Source organism: Pleuronectes platessa, chromosome 10, assembly GCF_947347685.1.
Source record: "Pleuronectes platessa chromosome 10, fPlePla1.1, whole genome shotgun sequence".
Lineage (NCBI taxonomy): Eukaryota > Metazoa > Chordata > Actinopteri > Pleuronectiformes > Pleuronectidae > Pleuronectes > Pleuronectes platessa.
Window position 1 is genome coordinate 6874664 of NC_070635.1, and position 19118 is coordinate 6893781.

The window sequence follows — 19118 nt, forward strand, 5'->3', positions numbered from 1 at the left end:
GCATCTCGGGCACCCATATACCCGAGGATTTACCATTGGTTTCTCTGGGAAAACACAGGCGTGGGGAAGAAGACGTGAACCAAGAGGGAGTGGGAGGTGAGGGAGAGCTCCATCCAATGGAGCCGGGGCAAGAATTTATGGTCAGGAAGAGCGATGAATGTGTAATTTACGGTGCATACTCTACCATTCCCCCTGCCCTCCCCTTCGGTAATGAGAAACAGCTGTTTTGTTGTGGGGCCAGGACATGGTATACCCCCCCCCCCCCCCCTCCCTTCTGGCTATGACACACCATTAGTTTTTATTTCTGTCTCTGCTTTTACGACCCCTGCCCAGGCGCCAGCGTTTGGCCAGTGATCGGGGCCATGACACCATCTAAGCTCGTCCACCTCCCAAGATGGCCACCTAGCCTTGGAGAGGGTCGTACCATACCGTCACTACCGAGGTAGACGGCCTCACACTCCTCAGCAGAATATTTGGAGGTTTTGATTAAACCCTTAAAGGCATGCCTGCTTTTGAAAACAATTAGTTGAGCAAGATTGACTGTCCTTCACATCTATTTCAAGTAAATGATGATCCTGCTCAAGCAAAGAGAAACAAACCCTGATGATAAATTGGCCTCCTTGGTGAAAGAACAAAACCAGTGTATGAATAATGTTTCATCTGCTTCATCTGAACTTTATTGAGGCTTTCACAGAATAAGCTTTACATGATGATGCTAATACCTCTCGCATATTCAGTATCACGATCCGTAGTATGAATGAATAACTGCAGCAAGTAACTTATCCTGAAACGACCGAGTGGAAAGCAAACAGACCCATGGAAAACATTCTAGACATTGAAAAAGAAAAGAAATCTCTGTAACTGCGTTTTATGAAGCTTTTGGATTATAAATGTGTAAAAAAAAATATGCTTTGATTGTTCTGAAACTTGAGCAGTAGGAAACCTTATGGTTGTGCAAAATCTTCAGACCCTGTTGCAAACATACATGATTACTGAGCAGCGGATGATTTGATGGCTTATAAAACAATCGGTGGCTTGTATGTTACTGCATATTCGATATATCACCGTGCATTTACATTGTCTCCCTCTCCCTATGCACACCCCATTGCTTTCGATCTGTGAGAACTAGATTCACACACAGACGTAAACACACATGAACGACCACAAACTCGATTCCGTGCAGATATGCATTCAAAGTACTCAAACGACCAGACTTTACGTAGACACACACAAACACACACACACACACTCTCTCTTGCCAGCACAATGGCACACTCATGCAACCTTGTACCATGCAAATATTTATGTTTTTTAGTTATCCATTTTTTTTGTGCGAAGATATTTTCCGATACATCGACTAAGATACGAAATGGCCAAAGTCTGTGGAGACACCAGAGGAGGACCCGAGCTGAGCTCCCAGTGGTCCTCCTCTACGTCTCCTCTTAGGCTTGTTTTGTAGTAGACTCCCTCGACCCTCCTTTCCAGTGCCTTTCCTTTTGTTTGTTTTTCACTTAAAACTATTCACTGTCTTAACATCTTGTACAGCGGCTGTTATGAACATCCTTCCGGCACCTCTTACCGACACGAAAAACAAATCAAGAACACGTTGCGATTAAAATTGGACTGTGAGAAATTGAGGGAGCTGAGGAGGCCCCTTCATTCATTATCAGTTTTCTGTCCATGATGCTGAACCACAGTCTCTTCACCGGGGCTTTGCTCCCCTCAACAGAGATCCCTCTCAGAAAGTCACCGAGTCTCTTTCAGACAAGTTCATCTGTTCGACAAAGCCTCCTGCGCCGCAGCAGCAGCCCTCTTGTTCTCTTTGCATCTCCTGCAACTCGTAGCAGCGTTAATCCTTCACCTTGACCCTCGTCGATGGCGGTCACAGCTGGGCGAGGCACTGTCTCTGCTTCTCTCTCCGCCCCAGCGAGCCCGCACTGACGATTAGGACACAAAGCTGGTTGTGATGCTCGCAGCAGTGGTCGTCCTGCTCTGGCCTTTTCTCCTTTTTCCGCCGCCACCACCGCCACCACCGCCTCCTCCTCCTCCACCTCCTCCTCCTCCTCCTCCACCTCCTCCTCCTCCTCTGCCATCTTTTCCTTCTCGTCCTCGCCCACGAGTATTCTCCCTCTCCCTGCGAGGCGTATCGTCTTGTTGGTCTCCTTTACTCTTCCCCTCTGAAATGTGAAAACATAGAAAACATGAGTCATAGATTTTACTGTCGTCTGTCATCATCGGATGTTGTATATTGAAGAGCCTCTGCTTGGCAAAGCAGCAGAAAACATGAAAAGCATCAACCCGATCAGGCTTTATTGTGTTAATTCCATTTCACAGTACTACCATATTGATAACATAGGATTATTCTAAACAAAATGTGGATCGTGCCTGAGATTACTGGTTGCAAAAGTTAATGCACTACTACACTATATAACATAATTTTCTTTAGTGATCATTCATTTTTATAAGCTTAAGGTCATGTCCAATAATCCTAAATCCTGCAGAGGTATCTCTGGATACCTTAATAAAGTCATTTATAATATGACGGAAATAATTTCCTGATCGATGAGCTTCTGATTGTCTCTTTAGCCCTTTCATTTGCAGAGATATCTTGGATTTTGGTATTTTATGGATCATTCTTAAGTCGATCTTTACTTTTAACTCTAAACGCCTCTAAAAATGTATCATCTGGAGATAAACTCCCAAGTTAAATGTTCCCCCAGTTTGGTGAAATCCATGAAAGTTGTGCATCCTACTCAAACTTTTATGATCAGTTGCAACAATCAGGTCACAATTGGAATTTGGCCAGATGCCTTAACACCTGAGATATTAATTATGAATGTATCAGCTGGATTTCTTGGTTACTGCTTGTGTAAAAAGAAAAAGTTTAATATGCTGACACACCAAATTCCGATGGGTATAACCTCATACCTGGGACTTAGCATTTAGCTTAAAGCGTAGCTGTCGACTGGATCTGCTCTCACGTTGCGTTAACGCTTGATGGCGGGACACTTGGCACCAGCACGTTGTCATAACGGCCTCATGCTTTGGACACAACATAGCCAGCTTTCAAGCTAAAGCACAACACCAGCTAGGAATCCAATGCTGAAGAGACGTACACAAGACAAGGAATCCACATCCAGCTAAAACCAGGTTAGCCAACTCTGCCTCCACTTTCCCATCAACATGATTTGATTGGCTGGTTAACACATCCAACTCTAGGCTTCTTTGTCCCACAGCAGAATTCACACCTGTCACTCAAGCTAATAGCCTCCATCATGGAGTGGTCAACGTCTGCACACGACCCATTCAGGGGAGGGTAAGAGCTGCAGAGGAGCTCATGTATAGACGCCGAGAGCACTTACCTCCGTCAAATGACATTAATTTCTGTCACATAAATCACCTTGAAATCACTTCTGGCATAATGAGTTAAACACTGTCAAGGGCCCACTAATGGCCCCTAAGGACATAAAGAGCTGTCACAAAAGTGGAAGCGGACATGTGTCTAGTCTCAGATGGCTATTGTTTGGGCAGCACTCAGAAGTATTATGTTTTGTATATTTGTGGGAGTACAGTTACGCTGGGGGATGTTTGTTATGAACTTGTGTGCCGAGAAACTCTGCACATCCTAGAAACCGAGTGAACGCGGGCCAAGGGCTGGACAGTGTCCACTGCGCAGTTGACAACAGCGCGGGTTTATGGCGCCACCGTGTTTGTCTACTGCCGTGGAGCAATAACTTAAGGTCTGCGTGCATTTCCCTGAAAAAGCATTTCCGAACTCGTCGTACAAACAGTTATGGTTTCCCTGGCTTAAGCGCAAACGAGGGAAAAAAGCCCCAAAAAGCCCCAAGTTGCGTTGTTTTCTCGAATTTCACCAAAAAAACTAACTTTCCGCACGGCCACTGAAAATCATTATCTGGTGATTTGATGTAGCTGAATGTTTACAGACCTGACACAGAAGCATTCGCTCACCGCAGGGCCATGCAGAGTCACAGTCGAATCAAAAGGCTCACTCGCACACAGTAGTGCACAAACAAGAACAATTCGTCCCTTGGAAAAACAATTAGCACAAAAATCCTGAAAACGTCCCTCACGCTAACTCATTTGATGTTTTTGGCTCAAATAGTCCAGCGTGTTCCTCGTTTGTGTCGTCCTGAAACAATAAACATATTTCTAAACTTTTTTAATGGCCTCTATTCAAACAAGCACTTAACAGTGAGAGGCAATAATTTCAATTTAAATCATTGAGGGGGAGATAAGTAGAGGCTGAGTGAAGTGAAGGGTCCTCGCACACGCTCTGCAGCATCTGAGCCGCCGTGCTCACTGTGCAAGGACTTAATTACTCCTCTAACAAATTACCAACCGAGCCAAGAGAGGGGGGGGGGGGACTCCATCAGTTTGTGACAGCTCTGATTGCACCTCCGCTCCGTCCAAGCTAAACAATCGTCCCTGACAGATGCAATAACACATCCCCACAAATCCTGTTTTTGCGTGAGACCCTGTTGCGGAGCTTCAGGGAAAAGGGGAAAAGAATCTGCAGCCAAATCAACACAAAGCGTGAGATCTGCAGGCCACTAAATCACGGATGTTGTACAAGGTCTGTCCCGTGTTTTATAAAGCTTGACGGCCAACTCCCACATGAGTCCACAGTCGCTCTCAGTGTTTACCCACATTACCGGGTCATGGTACCATCAACCATGAATTACCTCCGAGAGGAAGTGGCACTTTGGCAGAAATATGCTTTTTATTTTTCCAGAGTATGTATTTAGACAGAGCCGGCCCTAGCCTTTTTTGGGGCCTAAGCAGAATTTGAATTTGGGGCCCACACCACCTCGGTAGCCAATTTGCTCCAGTCGTTTTTTAAGTGTAATGCACAGACAGACACACAACTTCTGCCAGATCCTAACTGACTAAATCATCCGTTTATTACTTTACTGGTAAAAAATAATTACTCTCACCCTACCCTTGGTCATAAGTATATGAAATCCAGTTATAATTAATCCAGAATGACATTAACACTGGTTTCGGTGAAAGCAGTGAACTGGTGGAGATATTTATTAATAAAACAGATGTGAGGAGAAGTCAAGCTTTTGTGATGAGTGCAGGACCAATGTGCTTTAATCAATCCAAGACTCTGCCTGAGAAAATGTTAAAATTTTGTATAGTTTACCGAGTTACAGAAGTTCCTTAAATGCATCACCAGCTGGCTGCACACAGTAAGACAGAGCTTCCACAGAGCTTGAGGCTAAACATACACAGAATATCAGACATACTTTACATGACTGAAAAGGGGGTTTGCAAAGACAAATAATAGTTTTTTTAATTAATTATTGTGTTCTATTTATCTTATTATTATTTTTAAGGGCGAACAGCGCCCACCAGATGGGGGCCCCCTAGGCGGTTGCCTGGCCTTTGCCTTTGTCCAGCCCTGTATTTAGCAGAAGGAAAATCCGGACTGAAATCCTCCTTGACGTTGGTAAATCTATGACTCATCACTCGTCAGGGGAAAAGCTTCGCTCCGAGATATCTGGCAGTTCCCAGAGCAGCTTTTACACGGCAGTATATAATATTTCACTTAATTCTTCCAGGGTACAGGTGTCAAATTTCCTTCTCATTTATTGAATTGTTCCGTGACAACCTGTCTGATGAGGAGTCCGCTTCTCGCTGAGCAATCACAAAGCAGGCCAGCTTCCTTCCCTGCAGACATCACTGATCTATGTGGGACAACGTCAGATCATGTTCTGTTTCTGAGACGCAGAGCCCCCGGAGGAATTCTCCAAGACGAGAGGATGGTGTCGGAATATGCAAGCCTCCTCCGTGTTTACGCACAAATATCCAAGCATATCATCTGTGACATGTTGCAACATCTGCACTGATGCCAAGACTGTGCAAATATTGTTACACAATGTCGCTGCTGTATCCAAAATCCCCTAAGCGTGTCCCCAACCAATAAAGGCTTTAAATACCGCCGCTTGGCAGCTCCCTGCGTCTCTGTAAATAAGTGTTTCCAACTTTGGTCAAAATTGGTGCGTTATGCAAAACAGATTAGCGTCTGGTGGCATTTGGGAGAAAAAAATGACTCCCGAGAGTGAATCCCTCTCAGCTCAAGAAAACAATTCCTATAATTTGAATAAATGAAACCGAGCATTTATTATTTTTCTACATTTAAAGACTTGGCATCGAAGCATCGATTCATAATTTCTTTGCCCCCCAAAAAAAGCATTTGTATAATGTCAACTTTGGACCACATGGCCAGATCTTTCATTTATTAGCCTCATCAGCATCTGATAAGCTGCTATGAAAGCCTATAATGGCCATCGACTGGTGAGAACGACTGTTAACCTGCTGGAGAGCAAGCTGCTGTGTGGGTGATAAGAGCCCAAGCAAACATGTCATGGCCGTGTAAACCTCACGCTTCAGCGGTCCTCAGAACAAATAGCTCTCCCCGGCTCTGATCCGGCTCCAGCTCCTCAGTGTGTAATGCCCTTCATCTGCTTGGCTCGAGGATTCGGGTTTATTGTTTACATGCTGAGAAGTCAAGAGGTTCTGTATCCTTCTGCGAGCTCGGCCAAACCAAACCCAATCAACACGCCGTGGGTCACAAACACACTGGCGGGAACTCAGGCTTTCAGATGTTGAGTAACGGTTCCATCAGTCATCACATTAACCGAAGGAGACATTTCATGAAGTAACTTGATTTTACTGCGTCTTTATCTGTAATCGGATTTATGACTGGAGTTTTGAATTTGCAGTGGCCATCACTTACTCCTCATTGTGCACTGTTTTTTTTTTTGTGCACTGTTTATATTTGTGTTTACCTCTTGCACAGGGCGTCTTGTTCACAACGCACTTCTTTTTTTCGGTCTGCGGAAGGCAGGCTTCTGAGGGAGGCGAGATGTCCGGGCCGGCGACCTGCAGCAGCGGCGAGCGGACCCGAGACTGGGAGCCTTTCTTAAATCCACATGTTTTGTTCTTCTTCATGCAGGAACCCCACTGGCTCCACTCGCCCAGTTTGCACGCTGCAGCACGCTGACCTGGGGGAGGGAACAAGGGATGCAGAGGGTGAATGGTTTACAGCTCCAGCATCTCACATTTGTTCTGCAGCCTTCCCGCCTGCTCCTTTAGGGCTCAGTAGTTTTAGCACAGGATAACGAGTTTAGGGTAATTTCCAAATCTGAAAGCAATCTTATGTTTTTGACTTGAGATGGGCAGATTGAGGGGGGTTGCCATGAACCTGAAAATGTTCAAAAACATACGGCTTAAGTGTGCTTCCAGAAAATAGCCAGTTTTTTAAGGGCATGATTTAAACTCTCTGTGCACAAGCAGGGTCAGGTTAAAGCAAGCAAAGCCAAAAAAGTCAGTCCAGAGCTGCAGGTCTGAGCCAAGACGGCTGGGGAGCTCCGGCTTTCACTGTTAATGATGTCGTTTCTGACTTATTTTCAACAGAAACAAAACCACACGGAGGATCGACCGAGACATTCTGTTATTTTTCTCAAAGTGTTCTCCTCCCTTTTTCTTTTCCAGGCCAAAGAACCGAACGCAACCCGGCCTCTCGGATGAGGAGATGAGTTATTTTTTAAATATAACAACAGGTAGATTTCATAGATGCTTGGCGGTTACTTACCGACACACTCCATGGTCTCGTTGGCGGTGAGCTGATCTGGAGGGCAGCTGACGTAGCATCGGCCGCTGTGCGAATACAAGCCCTCCTTACATTTTGTGCAAAAATTGCGATTGAAACACGCTTCACAGTTGTCTATTTTACATTCTGAAAGACAAAAACAGAGGATTCCAATGAAATCACTCACAAGTCATTTCGATTTCTGGGGAAATCTTATTTTGTACCGTTTATGTCATTGGTTTGGAATGACAGAAGTCGTGGGTGCATTCACATAAATCAGTCTTTTGATGGAGTATTGATTGCATTCTGGCTCAAAAAGAGGAAATGATTCTCCAGAGAAAGGAACTTGAATTGTATTCCCTCTGAGGGATTAATTGGTGATTAAACAACATGGGGTCTATTTCGTGGGGAGTAACGCTCTTCCCTTAAAAACACATGCACCACAGGCCTTGTTGTTTTGGAAACGTGGGTTCGAACCGTGCAGCCAGGAGAGTTTCGCTTCCCTGGGCTTCTCCAGAGTGGGATTATCCACACCTCCGACTCATTACAAACCTCGGATGCTCAATTCAAACAAATAGCTTCTTTAAATTTTGGATAATTACAAACACAAGAGGATAAAACACAGGACATCTTAAAAGTCTCCCAAAAGCTTTGGTCTAGTCACGAAGGGCATTTCCTCGTTCGCGTCATCCATTCCATCTGAATGAACCGAGCTCAGAACAAAACAGCGAGGAAGATCGTTAAATTTTAATGCGTCTATATTTTTATATGGGGGGTTAATCCCGAACCAAACTCACTGTGTCACGTGTGTTAAAGTCGAGAAGTTCTACTCTACTGCTGCTGGTCTGAATCCAAGGTCAGAAATGATCCAACACCCAAATCCCTCTGTGGGATCTTTAAGTCCTTCCCTTCTGCTCCCAATTACTATTTTTAAGCCCTTGACAGCTAAATTTGACCGAGCTGACGTTTGCAGCCCTATAATGTGAGACAAATGTTTCTAACAAGACACTGCGGGATGATATGTACAAAGTTGGATGATTGAATAATAACCCAGGTTAGCCGCTGAGGGCCTCAGAGACGAATTTGTGAGAAAGTTCAGCCCTTTCTGCGCAAAAAAAATCAGGGCATGGAAAAAAATAAACTGCACTAAAAATCAAGGGATTTCATTTGATGCAAATTATTTGGTAACTTTGAAAAAGTTAAAAAAATGTCAGAAGCTGTCACGTACACAGATGCAACAGAAAAAAAATAAAAACAGGTCTCAAACTAACAATATACAGAATTGTCATCATAATGTGACAGATAGACAACAAATAGTTTCATATGATTTGAGGTTGGGTATGTTTGAGATATTGGGAGGCAAAGGAATCAGAAGTGAAACAAAAGAAGATGTGTGTTGTTATGTTTTTCTTTCTGTGGTATTCATTTACTGCCGGCATCTGCCAGATATCTGCACCGATATCACTTAGTGTAACGAGCGTAACGGAATGTCATCAACATGAGGTCAAAATGATGGTGGAAGCAGTCAGCATTCATTTTATTGAAGGAAATATAATTTTATAAACATTTAATTGTGCGAAGACTTATTAGATGTAATTTATACCCTCAACTTTCAGGTTTCAGAGACTCTGTATATGACACACTGGATGCATCAGTGTAAAATACGTGTTAAGCGAAAGAATCACAATTGGGTTGCGGCCTGGCCCGAAAAGATACAGGCATCCTCCCAAAAAACAGACAAATCAACAATCGCATTAGAACTGTTTTTGTTGGGATTTTATTGCAGTCCTATTTTCTGCCCACACGTAACAGGCTGAGGTGCTGGCACTCCTCGGCTTCAAGTGCAGGGACCAAAGTATGTAAGCTCGGTGAGTGCCACGAGGCAGCCAAACCTGCCTATAACCATAAAGAAGATTGTTCACTTACAGAAAAATGTACTGACATTCCTTCTGTGCAGCACATTTTCTGAATTTAGCATCTTTACAAAAGGATAAACGGTAACAACAGAAGTATTTCATCAAGTGGTCACTTATTGCCTATTAGTGGCCAGATGCGTCCTGTTAGTGAGCCTTCGGTAATAAGGTAATATCTTACAACTTATTCATAAAAGAGAATAATGAATTGATTACATAAAGATCCCTTTCTGCATTAATATGTTGGGTCCATTAAACACACAAGAGAAAGATAAAGAAGACGAGAAACTAACAGAACATCTCCTCAAAATAACCCTACTGCTCATACAGAGAGACTAAGCTGCTTCCACCATCTGAGCTTAAAGATTCCAGATGTGTATTTACAAATCACATCATGTTCATGTAACCCTGACACTCGGGGGTGTCCCGGGGTCGAGAGTCTACAACAACAACACAAAACTCACGGGTGCATCTGTTGTTGCCTTCTGGGTTCCTCATCCCGAAGTATCCCACGGGGCAGGAGGCGAGGCACACTCCTATCTGACGAATGTCATTGCGCTCCAGGAAGATGAAGAGCTTGGGCTTACACTTGATGCAGCCATTGTACTCCGAGCATCGGTCACAGCCTTTGGGGCAAGACGGCGGATCCTCAGTGCTAACTGTGGAAACAGGAAGAAAGGAACAGGTATGAGAAACAGGTGGTTTTGCTCCGCTTGTTCTCAAACTGTGCACTTGCACTCTGATATTTGGTTGCTTGAACAGTTCCCCTACCCTCCAACTAAACCTGGCATTTTATTGCTTGTTGTTGACTTTGACTTGTTGCACAAAAACATTCAAGCACAGTAGAAAACATGTGTAAGTGCAAGGAGAAGAGCTGAAGCACAGGAAATTGCAAGCAGGGCGCATTTGAGTGTAAGCGCCGGGTTTTGAGTGAGAGAAAAGCATTCTTGTCTTGCTCTAAAACCAAAAACCATGTTCTCGAAAAAGACAGAAGAAAACACCCATAAGCAGGCAGCTTGAGGTCAACAACAGAACAACATGGTTTACTAAAAACTGTTTCTTGCCGGGTTAGGATTTTTTTAATGAGAAAATAATAAAAGGCCTTTGTCAAATTCTGTCCAACTTTAGGGAACTGTTATATATTCTGGCGTATCCACAGATCCAGTCATAAAACTGCCAACACTTTATCACTCCAACAAGCCGGTCTTAATGCTCGCAGCTTAATCTAACCGTGGGCCGGGCCAAACATCTTTCTTTGAACCGCAGCTCACTGTTTATTTCAAACTGCCTGCCGGAGATCCCTCACAGATTTTCATTTGGAGAAACCCGGGCAATCGTCGCTGACAGTCAACAAGCAAGACCCAGTCAAAATCAGGCAACTCGCATCACGCAGGACTGGGGTCGGCCAGGATTGATTTTTGGAATGAACAGTTACAGACATGCCCGGGAGATGAATATTGTATTTGAGTAGAACCAACCAGCAAGATTCCCTGGCATGGATCTAAAACTGCCCTGGAGATGTTTTCATACCTCATCTCCTTGCAATTCCAGGTTCGGAGAGATGACTACAATACCTTCACGTCAAGAAAATACCTTCTCATATAATTCATTTCTGGGAAAAAGTGTTTTTTCTAGGTGTCATCCGGAGACAACACCTTGTCCTTTGGAGTTCATTTACAGCTCAGTTGATTTACTATATCAGCAGTAAAGATACACAGCCGTCCATCTGCCGCGCTGCCTCCCACAGATAAGTCGGATGGTAAAAGATGCTAAAAGGCTTCTCTCGTGAACAGATAGATAATAATAAATGTGATAATGGGGAGCAGAGGGGAGCGTACGAGTCTGAGAATGTGGTGTCATAAACTGTTGGTGACACGTGTTGGACTAAAAAAAGAAAAAGATTGTTTGTGCTGTCTGGAGCGTGAGGAGCAATATGTGCTACTCTTCGCTCCGATGGATTCAGTTTGATCTCTGCATAACACTTAATCCATCCGGAGAAGGAAAAACAGAAAACAAGTCCCACTCTTGTCAACTGTCTGCTTGCCAAAGGGGGGCCAGTCGGATAAGACGCTCAATCTGACGACATTTAAGACGTAGAAGCTATAAAAGACACATGTAAACTGCAAATCTCTTCTATACTCGGAGGGGGAGGGCCTCAAATTACTGACGCTGCAGAGGGTAATCACGTATATGGTGAGTGACCCGAATCCTTCTGTCCTCATTAGCGTGGCACATGACAAAATCCGACAGCATTTATGGTCATTACGCACATATAGGAGTATGTACAGTGAGCTGTAAAATTACACAAACAACAGTTCTTCCTTCCAAGTGTGTGTGATTTTAATCACGCCACATGTGTTTTTGTGGCCAGCCACGGTATTATATGAATCCTGGTTCACAGAAACTGGGGAGAGCTTGGCATTGGCTGAAAGCTCCTCGTGTGGGTAAGGGAAAAGGAGGAATTATTTCAAATCTGACAGTAAGACCAGCACAGAGGCTCCGAGGCCTCAGCACCATCTTTGGTTGCGTGAGGTAAGAAAAATGCTTACAACAACATCAGCGGCACGGTCCAATTGAGAGCTTAGAACTGTCAGGTACTCCTTCCATTATGTGCCCACAGAGCCAGACACACAAAGAACGATGGCTTTGAGGGCAAATACCTCGAAACCCCTTCTGTAAACAATCCTAATACCCATAAAAGTTTTACATAAACTGAGAGAAGCATAATCTCAGAAAGAGGAAGAAAGATGAGCCATTCAGCAGAAACACTGAAGCCGGCCGGCCCAGGAAAAACAAAAAAGAATGATGAGAAAATAAACAAAATGTTATCTTTGCTTTGGTTGTTAAATGTTTACAAGACACCCACCACTGTGACTCAGACCGCATTAACGAAAGGCAGCAGGGCTGAAGAAGAGGGAGAGGGAAAAAAGAGAGAGGAAAACAAACTGAGAAAGAGAGGACTCACCCCGTCTCTGCCTTCTCGCCTTGGAGAGCTTGAGAGCGTCGCTGTGACCCATGGAGCTGAGGAAGACCATTGCCAGCGCCACCAGTCCCAGCTGCATAGTCTCTGTTGCCTTCCCGGCCACGCAGGGTCCCCCCCTGCAACCAGATGGATCAGGTGGGGGGGCCCCCTTCCTCTGTGGGACAGGTGGATCCCTCTGCTGCGGGGACAGATGATCCCTCCTCACTACTGTGGTCCTGCTCGCTCTGTCTGTCTCTCCCTATCCCCCCCCTCCACGCCTCTGGCTCTCTGTGTCTTTCACTCTAGTGGCTGCTGCGTCCGCAAGTCTGTGTCGTGGAGGGTGATGCTCCAAACAAGCCCGAGGCACAACAAACCATCACACTGGTGGTAGTGCTGACGATGGGAGCCGACGGAGCAGGGCTGCAGGACGGAGGGGGGGCACTTCAGGGGCTGTCAGGAGCATGAAGAGGAGGAGAGAACGGAGGAGAGGAGAGTGTTGGTTCAACCCATGAACCTTGGGGTGGACTGGCAGGGAAGCAGGAAACCTGTGCACGAGAGCTCGTCTCACTCAGAGATGATGTAAGGATGCAATAAAGTGAGAACTTGCAGATGGAAGAAAGACGGATGCAGGATCTTGATTATGAGTGACAACACATCTGCTTGCAACAGGACCTGCTGAGAAGAAAAGACAGAAAGATGGGAAACAGGTTTAGGAAAAGTCTTTTTAACACGCACAGATAAACCAAGATTAAAGCAATAGCTATAAATCTTTTTGGTAATATATTTTATTTGTTAATTATCTTGCTGAGAATTTAGACAAGACGATCTTTCATTGGGTCCATACTGATCCACAGCCTAAATGGCACCAAACACTAAATCTAGCAGAAAGTACTAGACGTTTAAACGCTTCTTAACTATTACAATTCCCCTGCTACATTATGCAACCTTTTCTGGGTTTTAATTATTAAACCCAAAAACTAATTTGTGTCAAGATTTTATCACAGGGTCTGTTTTTAAGTCTGGGGCCATGAAATGGATCGGTCATAGTTATCAGTCATGTTATTCTGCTTAACCACTATTATATTACTGCAAATGTCTATAACAAATGATCAGATTGATCAAATCACTGTTTGAAGACAAAAATCTAATAGAGAGGGTTTTTTTCGGGGCCTGTGGATGCCTGTGGCCCCTGGGCAGCCAATCACTTTGCCTAGTTAGCAATTCAGCCTTGGGCTCCATCCAGACTCATAGATTGAAACGCATTTTAAAGAGGAATAAGAAAAAATAACAGCATTTGAAAATTGCCCGACCTCAGGGCTCAAACACTCGTTAGCAGTGCTAGTGTCTATACGATAACCATTAAGTTACAGTGAGCAGCCTGTTAGCTTAGCATAAAGACAGTCAACCATTGGGAAGGAACTAACTAGGGTTAATTTTGTCACTTTTGGACAACGACAAAGTCGACATACAAGTTATTATGTTTTCATTTGAGACTGCGTCATTCAGCTGCGGAGACATCTGGCGTCCACACTACGCCGGAGCTTAAGAGCTGATCAAATGGAAATGTTTGGAAATGCTGCTGGCCCCGTTTTAGTTTGGCAGAAACCTCAGCCTTCAGTTGTCATAAAATAGATATTTAGTTTGTCCAGCCTGGGCTACTGTAAAAAACATGGCAGCCTCCATAGAGAGGAGCCGCTCCTGATGTAAATATATAGCATTTAAATATAGAAGGGCCCATTCTAGTTTAAAGAAAACAACAATTCATTCAATTAGATGAAACACACTAGGATTATTTTATATTCAATTTCTGCCAATAGATCCCTTTCACCTAAATCTTACACACTGAACCTTTAATATACACTTTTTACAGATAAAGAATAGAGTCAAAGTGCTTGGAAGAATGTTATTTGTTTTAACATTCTCCATTAAATTCTAACCCAGAGCAACTAGGTCACATTGTTTGGCCGAATCAGCAGTCACTTAAGAGTGACACATAATTCGCCTCTTCGACATCAAAGATCTCGGTAATTCGATGAGCTCTGAACTCAAGACTGGCTTATTCAAATCATCAGTCATGGATCAAGGAACCTGGAAAAAAAAAACACAAATATTTTTGGGCGGTGACATTTCCAGCTCGATTTGTACTTGGATAAATTGAGCGTGTTTGTCCTTTGAACGTAGCGGTGCCGCGGCCATAAGGCTCTCATCGTATTTGGTGCTGAGATCTCTTTCAGATAGTGTCGTGCACCGCCTGTATTTACAGCTCTGGTGTGAAGAAGATCCACAGAACATGTGAGGATCAGAGCAATGGGAGGTCCTCCCTCACAGCTCAATAAAGAAAAATAGCACCATATTTGGTTGTTGAGTTGTTGTGGCTCTGAATCGCACTAGGGACAATGCAATGTGGTGCGTTTAAACATTCCAGCAGGCAACATTGTATTCTTTGTTCATAAATAAATCAATTGGAACAAAAATAATATCAGAGTGACGCTAAGCCCGGTGCCAGAAACACCATGTTTTCTTCTGTTATATCAAAGTTAAACAAATGGGTGATTCAAATCTAAATAGATTTGAATTCCTGACAATAACTACACGCACACTGTCGAGGGTTACATTGTTTTTCGAAGATGGAAATCGACACAAACGTCTTGTTCCTAGAAAATGAGCTAAATTAAGTTTGGCAGAACCACTGATAAACGAGGGCATCTGTCAGCGCCTGTTGTTGTGGGATGAGTCAGGGAAATGACACAAACCCACATACATGCACGCCGACCATGTGGGACTTGTCAAGACTCACATGGAGAAAAAAAAAATCATATTTGTATAATTAGCAATTCAATAACATTGTTCTCCACTCTTAAATTGTGTTTAACAAAAGGGGAGTTCCTCTGACCTCTCCTCGCTGGGAAACAGACGTCAGACTCTTCCCGACCTTATTTACTTCTTAGCGCTTTAATGACTCACGATGTCACTGACACCTCTCGGCTAAAGTCATATTTACAGGATCGGGCCAAAACGAGTGGCTTGGCCAGTCGTCTGCAGCACCTGTGTGTAACTTGAGAGAGCCTGAAGACTAACGGGACGCGCTGGGTTCCTGGATCAGTCCGAACACAACACTTTCCAGCTCTCAGGGTTCGGTGCCAGAGACTCTTTCATAACCCAGCACTCCCATGACCGTGCAACGTGCCAACAGCCCACCTCGGCCCATCCATATCTGCCGTCACACATGGAGATAAGAGTCAACTGAGGAAATTGATCTCTCCGCTCGTCCGCTTTTTCGAGAACCTTTTGTAAACACGTCACATAATGAACACTCGTTCCCATCATGCAACTGGGGCACCTGGATGTTTTAGAAAGCCCAGCGTTGAACCGGGGGCCTTTCCCTCACTGTCGGCCACATTCAGCCCAAGCCCGATGAAACCAAACCGCGCTCATGAAATAGTCAGAAGATTAAATTGCCTCCTTTGTAAGTCCTAAGTTTGATCTATCAATTATTCAGGTCGGTGAAAGGGAGCTCCCACACTGGGAATCTATCGAACTGGAGAAGGTGCCAGAACTCTGAGCTGCGAGTCACAGCCGTGCAACCTGCCGATGAACTTTCGGCCCGTGACTAAACCTGATGGCTTCTTTTAAGAGCCGAACGAAGATCATCTCAATGCGTGAGCTTGTGCCAAAAGGCCCCAGCCACACGCGAGCTCACTGAGCGAGTTATGGAAGGGAGAATAACAGCCGCGTTTGTAACGTGCAACAAGTCTGAGTCACAGAGAGAGGCCGTATGAGTTCATAAGTCATAACTTCTTTTTCCACACATTATAAAAAATGGGATTCTAAAGGGAATTGGACACCAGGATAACTTTGTGACTTAAATCTGGGCTTTAAAAAGAGCCCAATGCGCTCCTGAAAAATGTGGCTGCTCAATGTGTGGCGGGTTCAAAGCAATGGGAATTCAAGTGTATGGGTATAGAGTCATTCAGTTATAGAACACATTAATGCTCGACTTATTATTGATATGTACAACCCATGTTTGTACGGACAACCCATACGTTTTGTTGGTGCTATGGCCAATCTAGACCACAACGAAAAACAAAGAGAGGCAGAAGATGCTGGTACAGAAAACCGGAAATAGATAAATAGGGTTTTGAGTGAAGCTGTAGAGTCGCCATCATCCTTATGTCTGTACCCCAGCTCTCACCACCTAATAAGTCTAAATCTGCTATACTGGTCCGTGCACTCCAGAGTGTGGAGAGGCTGCACCAGCAGCCACAGAGGCCTCACTCATTTTTAGTAATCACTTCCTCTGCTTAGAGAGGGAGTGAATCGGCAGCAGCTGAAACCCACTGAGCAGAGATCAGCATCGCTCCAACCACCACCAGAATCTGTGTCATGTAGCAGTGAAGCCTTCACAGCTCCGGCAGTCAGGGGGCTGATCCCGGTCCAGCTCTGTGAGACACACATCAGCTCTGCTTCGGTGTCTGTGAAGCTCACAATGCTGGATTACAGATGTTTGCAATGCGTAAAGAAAAGACCCAGGGCAGATCTCCACCTGTCTCCATCTGCTGTCACTTTCCCTGCATGCACTTCACCTTGAAGATGCATCTCCAGAGGATGAAAAGCAGCTATAGTGTGTGTGTATGTGTTTATGGATAGATGTTGTCAAATGTAATGTGAAAGAAAAACCTCTAATGACACAATTACGAGTGAGAATAGTTTTTGTTAATGTAATAATTTGTTTGAATAATGAAAATTCTGGGGAACTGTGAATGAAAAAAGTTTAAAGTTTCCTTTTTTTGAAAGTTTGAATTAATTGCTAAATAAAATAAGTTTTTTATCCCAGACACACATAAGTATTAATACTAATAATATACCACTGTATTACAATAAAGATTTTTGATATTGAATGAGGAATAAACAAACTAAGACTCCTTAGATCCTTACAGCAAAGTTTAAATGATTCCTGAGAATTGCTCCAGACCAAACCAACGAAAACCAGCGAATGAGTTTATCTAAAAATCAAACAATGTCAAATCAATGAATGAATACAAATAAAACAGGAACCCACCTGTGCATCGGGACCTCAGTGGGAAGCTGCTCATTGAACGCTCGCGATTCAATTTCCTTTTTTATAAGGGAAAAATCCGATAGTCGTTTGGTCAGAAGAAAAAAACTCCTCCTACAGGATCCCCCCCATGCAACTTCTCTGTGTCATCATTTAACAAGACGTGTGATTCCATTTCTCTCACATGTCCCAGTGTCGAGTCATCTCGCGGTCACACCGTGGAGATGATGCACGAGAAGAAACCTGCAAGTGATTAAACAATTCCCAAATAAAATAATTTGAACGTAAAAAAATATATTGGTCATGTCCCGGTGAAATAAGTCAGAGGGACGTTTGTTCACGTGTTCAGCGGCGAGTTGCGCTTTTTAAAATCCACTTTGTGCGTCGAGCTGCATCCAACTAACGCAAGTGGAGTCAGAGCCGTGATATTTGCATCCAAAGCCCAGAAACTGCCAGCGGGCACTACAGGCCCCACCCCTCCGGTTCTCACTGAGAGATGAAAAACCTGCGCTGGACTTCGAGTTGAGTATCACTGGGAAAACCACAGAGGTGCACGTTCACACTTCATGTCACGTTTAGTGAGTTGTTCTTTGTGTGTTGGGCTTCAGAATAAATATAACACAAGCAGAACATCCAGTGAAGTCGTAGATCATCTTAGAACAAGCACAGTAGCCCTTGAATAAAGCCTCTGTCAGTGACTTCAATGGAACCGGTTTCATCCTATTTAGATATCAGCAGGTCAATAATAATAATAATAATAATAACTTTAGTTGACAAAGCTCCTTTCCAGAAGCCCAATGACGCTTTACATGTGTCTATATAGAAAGTTCAAGTTTTTCTGCTTTAATGAAAACAAGTAAAGAAGCTCGACCTGTATTTATTTTTATTTAAAACACCTTTAATGGTCTAAGGTAAACTTTAGTGAGTTTAAAACTAAATCACTCATAGAAACTAAAGTATTGTAATAGAAAAGTAAATGTGTTCAGGTATGAATTCTTCCTTTAAGCAGTTGGACAACCCGTCTCCACTTCCTCCCACTGTTCAGATATGAAGCCAAAATATCCCGGATACGCAAGCCGCCATCTTGATCCTTTTGAGCAGCAGGTGGGGGGGTGGAGCGGCGGTAGCAAGGCCCCCGCCGACTGGCTCAGTCTCAGCTGTCAATCATCATGTTTAACCCCATGTTTGACAGCATCATCTATCTAATTTAAATCGAACCAATCAGTAAACACGAACAGTCGAGTTAGCATCAGTGAGAAAAATATAGAAAATGTCCCATCCGCTAACTAGGAGGAGGCAGGATTTAAGCCCGATACTGCAGGCAGCCACCAGGTGGCGATCGAGATGCTGTGGCTTCACTTTTGGCCGTCATGGTGTAAACTCGCACTCTGAGTTATTAGCTCTTTAGCTTGGTGGTTTTTGGGGTAATTTAATTTCTGGTATTTCAGGCACAGGCTGTTTTTAACCCACTGTGGTCTTTACCAGTAATTTCAGAACCTATCACCATTAAGTGAATAGACAGTATAATTGAATATGTTGTATTTTCACTTAAGCTTTAATGTAGCTGTA

At 43.9% G+C, this 19118-nt stretch overlaps 1 protein-coding gene across 2 annotated transcripts; it reads right to left on the reverse strand.

Annotated features, from left to right (window-relative positions):
• Nucleotides 1-649: 649 nt before the first annotated feature.
• rspo1 (R-spondin 1) lies at nucleotides 650-18026 on the reverse strand. 2 transcript variants are annotated; one of them, XM_053433491.1, is made up of 6 exons: nucleotides 17553-18026; nucleotides 12497-13165; nucleotides 9996-10190; nucleotides 7622-7765; nucleotides 6816-7031; nucleotides 650-2177 (listed from the first exon to the last, which is right to left on the reverse strand). In XM_053433491.1, exons 2-6 carry the CDS (start codon nucleotides 12591-12593, stop codon nucleotides 1945-1947), a joined length of 885 nt encoding a protein of 294 aa, XP_053289466.1. In that variant the 5' UTR covers nucleotides 12594-13165; nucleotides 17553-18026; the 3' UTR covers nucleotides 650-1944. The 2 variants fall into 2 exon arrangements, with proteins under 2 accessions (XP_053289466.1, XP_053289467.1); XM_053433492.1 differs by having other exon boundaries at nucleotides 12497-13168.
• Nucleotides 18027-19118: the final 1092 nt, after the last annotated feature.

Excerpts from the sequence above, each read along its gene's own strand:
- rspo1 (XM_053433491.1), bottom strand. The coding sequence starts at position 12,593 with ATGCAGCTGGGACTGGTGGCGCTGGCAATGGTCTTCCTCAGCTCCATG. Across the intron at positions 10,191-12,496 it reads GGCGAGAAGGCAGAGACGGG|TTAGCACTGAGGATCCGCCG; the intron begins GTGAGTCCTCTC and ends CTGTTTCCACAG. Across the intron at positions 7,032-7,621 it reads CGAGACCATGGAGTGTGTCG|GTCAGCGTGCTGCAGCGTGC; the intron begins GTAAGTAACCGC and ends TCCCTCCCCCAG.